Source organism: Procambarus clarkii, chromosome 6, assembly GCF_040958095.1.
Source record: "Procambarus clarkii isolate CNS0578487 chromosome 6, FALCON_Pclarkii_2.0, whole genome shotgun sequence".
Taxonomy (NCBI): Eukaryota; Metazoa; Arthropoda; class Malacostraca; order Decapoda; family Cambaridae; genus Procambarus; species Procambarus clarkii.
In genome coordinates, this window is record NC_091155.1 from 33,657,030 (window position 1) to 33,664,529 (window position 7,500).

Sequence of the window (7,500 nt, forward strand, 5' to 3'; positions counted from 1 at the left end):
ATGCGGCTCCAGCATGGAGTCCGTATCTAGTCAAGCATAAGACTAAACTGGAAAAGGTTCAAAGGTTTGCCACCAGACTAGTACCCGAGCTGAGAGGTATGAGCTACGAGGAGAGACTACGGGAATTAAACCTCACGTCACTGGAAGACAGAAGAGTTAGGGGGGACATGATCACCACATTCAAGATTCTGAAGGGAATTGATAGGGAAGGGAATTGATAGGGTAGATAAAGACAGGCTATTTAACACAAGGGGAACACGCACAAGAAGACACAGGTGGAAACTGAGCGCCCAAATGAGCCACAGAGATATTAGAAAGAACTTTTTTAGTGTCAGAGTGGTTGACAAATGGAATGCATTAGGGGGTGATGTGGTGGAGGCTGACTCCATACACAGTTTCAAGTGTAGATATGATAGAGCCCAGTAGGCTCAGGAACCTGTACACCTGTTGATTGACAGTTGAGAGGCGGGACCAAAGAGCCAGAGCTCAACCTCCGCAAGCACAACTAGGTGAGTACACACACACATATATTCCTTAGAACAATCAACAAACGTCCTATGTAGCCTGACTTCTGAATAACAAAAGTTCTTCAAAACATGCAAACGAAGCCTGGTGCTTCGAAACTTAAAAATCAAATTAAATTGAAATTCATATCCCAAATTGTGTAACTTCTTATTTTGATTCAATATTAAGTATTATTTTCTGATTATGCCTCCATAGTATAGGAAAATTACTTATTCCTATCAAACTCTGCTGTGACTTTTGAAAGGTCGTCTTGAAGGGGTCTTGAAGGTACTTAAAGACGGCCGAACTATGAAAGGTAGCAGCCTACCAGCCTTTTCAAAACGCTATTCCTAGACTGTCTTAGACAACAATCAAAGCAAAGTTTGAGGAAACTATTAGGCATTTTCCATATTCTTTAGGCATCAGCAATCAGAAAATAACAGTATATAAACAATGATTGTTGTGTTACTACTATGTAAACCCAGCTATAATACACCGCACAATGGTATCTCTATGGTGTACGTTCATTATAATATTACCTTAATAAATGCTATGGTTCTATTGAGCCATACACTACCATATACCTTCCATACAGGAAAGTATATGGTAACACAGCTACTTTAAGTATGGGCCCACAGGGGCTTTCATAGCCTCAAACCTCGCCCCAGTTCTGGGATAGCCTCAAGCCTCGTCCCCAGTTCTGGGATAGCCTCAAGCCTCGTCCCAGTTCTGGGATAGCCTAGAGCCTCGTCCCAGTTCTGGGATAGCGTCAAGTCTCGCCCCAGTTCTGGGATAGCCTCAAGCCTCGTCCCCAGTTCTGGGATAGCCTCAAGCCTCGTCCCAGTTCTGGGATAGCGTCAAGCCTCGTCCCAGTTCTGGGATAGCGTCAAGCCTCGCCCCAGTTCTGGGATAGCCTCAAGCCTCGTCCCCAGTTCTGGGATAGCGTCAAGCCTCGCCCCAGTTCTGGGATAGCCTCAAGCCTCGTCCCCAGTTCTGGGATAGCCTCAAGCCTCGTCCCAGTTCTGGGATAGCGTCAAGCCTCGTCCCAGTTCTGGGATAGCCTCAAGTCTCGCCCCAGTTCTGGGATAGCCACAAGCCTCGTCCCAGTTCTGGGATAGCCTCAAGCCTCGCCCCAGTTCTGGGATAGCCACAAGCCTCGCCCCAGTTCTGGGATAGCCACAAGCCTCGCCCCAGTTCTGGGATAGCCTCAAGCCTCGTCCCAGTTCTGGGATAGCCTAGAGCCTCGTCCCAGTTCTGGGATAGCCTCAAGCCTCGCCCCAGTTCTGGGATAGCCTCAAGCCTCGTCCCAGTTCTGGGATAGCGTCAAGCCTCGCCCCAGTTCTGGGATAGCGTCAAGCCTCGCCCCAGTTCTGGGATAGCGTCAAGCCTCGCCCCAGTTCTGGGATAGCGTCAAGCCTCGCCCCAGTTCTGGGATAGCGTCAAGCCTCGCCCCAGTTCTGGGATAGCGTCAAGCCTCGCCCCAGTTCTGGGATAGCCTCAAGCCTCGCCCCAGTTCTGGGATAGCCTCAAGCCTCGCCCCAGTTCTGGGATAGCCACAAGCCTCGCCCCAGTTCTGGGATAGCCTCAAGCCTCGTCCCAGTTCTGGGATAGCCTAGAGCCTCGTCCCAGTTCTGGGATAGCCTCAAGCCTCGTCCCCAGTTCTGGGATAGCGTCAAGCCTCGCCCCAGTTCTGGGATAGCGTCAAGCCTCGCCCCAGTTCTGGGATAGCGTCAAGCCTCGCCCCCAGTTCTGGGATAGCCTCAAGCCTCGTCCCCAGTTCTGGGATAGCCTCAAGCCTCGCCCCAGTTCTGGGATAGCCTCAAGCCTCGCCCCAGTTCTGGGATAGCCTCAAGCCTCGTCCCCAGTTCTGGGATAGCGTCAAGCCTCGTCCCCAGTTCTGGGATAGCCTCCAGCCTCGCCCCAGTTCTGGGATAGCGTCAAGCCTCGCCCCAGTTCTGGGATAGCCACAAGCCTCGCCCCAGTTCTGGGATAGCCTCAAGCCTCGTCCCCAGTTCTGGGATAGCCTCAAGCCTCGCCCCAGTTCTGGGATAGCCACAAGCCTCGCCCCAGTTCTGGGATAGCCACAAGCCTCGCCCCAGTTCTGGGATAGCGTCAAGCCTCGCCCCAGTTCTGGGATAGCCACAAGCCTCGCCCCAGTTCTGGGATAGCGTCAAGCCTCGCCCCAGTTCTGGGATAGCCTCAAGCCTCGCCCCAGTTCTTGGATAGCCACAAGCCTCGCCCCAGTTCTGGGATAGCCTCAAGCCTCGCCCCAGTTCTGGGATAGCCACAAGCCTCGCCCCAGTTCTGGGATAGCCTCAAGCCTCGCCCCAGTTCTGGGATAGCCTCAAGCCTCGCCCCAGTTCTGGGATAGCCTCAAGCCTCGCCCCAGTTCTGGGATAGCCTCAAGCCTCGCCCCAGTTCTGGGATAGCCACAAGCCTCGCCCCAGTTCTGGGATAGCCTCAAGCCTCGCCCCAGTTCTGGGATAGCCTCAAGCCTCGCCCCAGTTCTGGGATAGCCTCAAGCCTCGCCCCAGTTCTGGGATAGCCTCAAGCCTCGCCCCAGTTCTGGGCTAGCCTCAAGCCTCGCCCCAGTTCTGGGATAGCCTCAAGCCTCGCCCCAGTTCTGGGATAGCCTCAAGCCTCGCCCCAGTTCTGGGATAGCCTCAAGCCTCGCCCCAGTTCTGGGATAGCCTCAAGCCTCGTCCCAGTTCTGGGATAGCCTCAAGCCTCGCCCCAGAGATATAAAATAGCCTAAAGGCTCGCCCCAGAGATATAAAATAGCCTAAAGGCTCGCCCCAGAGATATAAAATAGCCTAAAGGCTCGCCCCAGAGATATAAAATAGCCTAAAGCAAGTTTCGCGGCCCATTGAAAACCAACGCCTCAAATATCCGCGAAATAACCGCTTGACATAAACAATTGCCGCGCGGCCCAGCGACCCGTGGAGGGGTACTAAAGCCTTTTCAAAGCCCTCAACGTTACGGCCATTTAGAATGAAATATAAATGCAGCACCTCGCGTACATTTATCTCTATGATCATATTAGTTTTATTGATTACAGGGTTTATATTAATGGCTTTATCCCTGCAATATGACACTAGGCTTGCAATTTGAGCAATATATATTGCGCTGTGAATGCTGCATTGTTGAGATACGCTATTGGTGTGATGTACCTGGGGTCTAACACGGTGCTAGAGACCAGTAGGGTATCTAACACGGTGCTAGAGACCACTAGGGGGTATCTAACACGGTGCTAGAGACCACTAGGGGGTATCTAACACGGTGCTAGAGACCACTAGGGGTATCTAACACGGTGCTAGAGACCACAAGGGTATCTAACACGGTGCTAGAGACCACGATGAATATCTAACACAGCACAAGAAAGACCACTAGGATATCTAACAGCATTAGAAACCACTAGGATATCTAACACAGCACTATAGAGACCACTACGATATTTAACAACACTAGAAACCACTAGGATATCTAACACAGCACTAGACACACCACCAGGATATCTAACAGCACTAGAGACACCACTAGGATATCTAACACAGCACTAGAAACCACTAGGACACCTAACACAGCACTAGAAACCATAAGGATATCTAACAGCACTAGAAACCACTAGGACACCTAACAGCACTATAAACCACTAGGCTATCTAACACAGCACTATAGAGACCACTAGGATACCTAACACAGCACTAGGATACCTAACAACACTAGAAACCACTAGGATACCTAACAGCACTAGAGAGACCAGTAGGATATCAAACACAGCACTAGAAACCACTAGGATACCTAACACAGCACTAGAGAGACCACTAGGATATTTAACAACGCTAGAAACCACTAGGATATCTAACAGCACTAGAGACCACTAGGATATCTAACACAACATTAGAAACCACTAGGATATCTAACAACACTAGGATACCTAACACAGCACTAGAAACCACTAGGATACATAACACAACACAAGAGACCACTAGGATACCTAACACAGCACTAGAAACCACTAGGATACCTAACACAGCACTAGAAACCACTAGGATACCTAACACAGCACAAGAGACCACTAGGATACCTAACACAGCACTATAGAGACCACTAGGATACCTAACACAGCACTATAGAGACCACTAGGATACCTAACACAGCACTATAGAGACCACTAGGATACCTAACACAGCACTAGAAACCACTAGGATACCTAACACAGCACTATAGAGACCACTAGGATACCTAACACAGCACTATAGAGACCACTAGGATACCTAACACAGCACTATAGAGACCACCAGGATACCTAACACAGCACTATAGAGACCACTAGGATACCTAACACAGCACTAGAAACCACTAGGATACCTAACACAGCACTATAGAGACCACTAGGATACCTAACAGCACTATAGAGACCACTAGGATACCTAACACAGCACTATAGAGACCACTAGGATACCTAACACAGCACAAGAGACCACTAGGATACCTAACACAGCACTATAGAGACCACTAGGATACCTAACACAGCACAAGAGACCACTAGGATACCTAACACAGCACAAGAGACCACTAGGATACCTAACACAGCACTATAGAGACCACTAGGATACCTAACACAGCACTATAGAGACCACTAGGATACCTAACACAGCACTATAGAGACCACTAGGATACCTAACACAGCACTAGAAACCACTAGGATACCTAACACAGCACTAGAGACCACTAGGATACCTAACAGCACAAGAGACCACTAGGATACCTAACAGCACTATAGAGACTACTAGGATACCTAACACAGCACTATAGAGACCACTAGGATACCTAACACAGCACTATAGAGACCACTAGGATACCTAACACAGCACTATAGAGACCACTAGGATACCTAACACAGCACTATAGAGACCACTAGGATACCTAACACAGCACTATAGAGACCACTAGGATACCTAACACAGCACTATAGAGACCACTAGGATACCTAACACAGCACTATAGAGACCACTAGGATACCTAACACAGCACTATAGAGACCACTAGGATACCTAACACAGCACTAGAAACCACTAGGATACCTAACACAGCACTATAGAGACCACTAGGATACCTAACACAGCACTATAGAGACCACTAGGATACCTAACACAGCACAAGAGACCACTAGGATACCTAATACAGCACTATAGAGACCACTAGGATACCTAACAGCACAAGAGACCACTAGGATACCTAATACAGCACTATAGAGACCACTAGGATACCTAACAGCACAAGAGACCACTAGGATACCTAACACAGCACTATAGAGACCACTAGGATACCTAACACAGCACTATAGAGACCACTAGGATACCTAACACAGCACTATAGAGACCACTAGGATACCTAACAGCACTATAGAGACTACTAGGATACCTAACACAGCACTATAGAGACCACTAGGATACCTAACACAGCACAAGAGACCACTAGGATACCTAACAGCACTATAGAGACCACTAGGATACCTAACACAGCACTATAGAGACCACTAGGATACCTAACACAGCACTATAGAGACCACTAGGATACCTAACACAGCACTATAGAGACCACTAGGATACCTAACACAGCACTATAGAGACCACTAGGATACCTAACACAGCACAAGAGACCACTAGGATACCTAACACAGCACTATAGAGACCACTAGGATACCTAACACAGCACTATAGAGACCACTAGGATACCTAACACAGCACTATAGAGACCACTAGGATACCTAACACAGCACTATAGAGACCACTAGGATACCTAACACAGCACTAGAAACCACTAGGATACCTAACACAGCACTAGAGACCACTAGGATACCTAACAGCACAAGAGACCACTAGGATACCTAACAGCACTATAGAGACTACTAGGATACCTAACACAGCACTATAGAGACCACTAGGATACCTAACACAGCACTATAGAGACCACTAGGATACCTAACACAGCACTATAGAGACCACTAGGATACCTAACACAGCACTATAGAGACCACTAGGATACCTAACACAGCACTATAGAGACCACTAGGATACCTAACACAGCACAAGAGACCACTAGGATACCTAACACAGCACTATAGAGACCACTACGATACCTAACACAGCACAGGGGGTCATACTCACAGCAAGGTACATCTTGAAGTATTCGTTGTCGTGGTCCTTCTCCTTACAATAGAGTTGACAGTTGCTCTGCTCAAGGCAGTACCGCGTGTACGGGTGGAACAGCTCGTCGAACTGTAAAAATAAATTAAATGTATTAAAGATTTTTTAGAGTTATAGCTATCATCTGGCCACAATCTTGAAGACACTGGTTAATAGGTCCACTATGGGCTCGGTATATTTAGTGATATAGATATATAGAGACCACTAGGGTATCTAACACGGTGCTAGAGACCACTAGGGGGTATCTAACACGGTGCTAGAGACCACTAGGGGGTATCTAACACGGTGCTAGAGACCACTAGGGGTATCTAACACGGTGCTAGAGACCACTAGGGGGTATCTAACACGGTGCTAGAGACCACTAGGGGGTATCTAACACGGTGCTAGAGACCACTAGGGGGTATCTAACACGGTGCTAGAGACCACTAGGGGGTATCTAACACGGTGCTAGAGACCACTAGGGGGTATCTAACACGGTGCTAGAGACCACTAGGGGTATCTAACACGGTGCTAGAGACCACTAGGGGTATCTAACACGGTGCTAGAGACCACTTGGGTATCTAACACGGTGCTAGAGACCACTAGGGGTATCTAACACGGTGCTAGAGACCACCAGGGCATTCAGTAGCTGAATCTATAACATGAGTAATGACATATCTTTTAATACATATTTTAATACATATTGTTCAATCTTTCAATATATCTTTCATCATGTTGGTGAAATTATGCATTAATATTATTCGACACGACCAGGGAGCCGGTCGGCCGAGTGGACAGCACACTG

General features: G+C 48.3%; 1 protein-coding gene across 3 annotated transcripts in view; it reads right to left on the minus strand.

Annotated features, from left to right (window-relative positions):
- Nucleotides 1–7,500, minus strand: part of LOC123753668 (pleckstrin homology domain-containing family G member 5) — a 33,070-nt gene that overhangs the window by 24,873 nt on the left and 697 nt on the right. For all 3 annotated transcript variants that reach the window (XM_069308204.1, XM_045735639.2, XM_069308213.1), the window contains exon 2: nt 6,678–6,788. In XM_069308204.1, the coding sequence (XP_069164305.1) occupies nt 6,678–6,788 (111 nt within the window). The remainder of the gene's footprint in view (nt 1–6,677; nt 6,789–7,500) is intronic.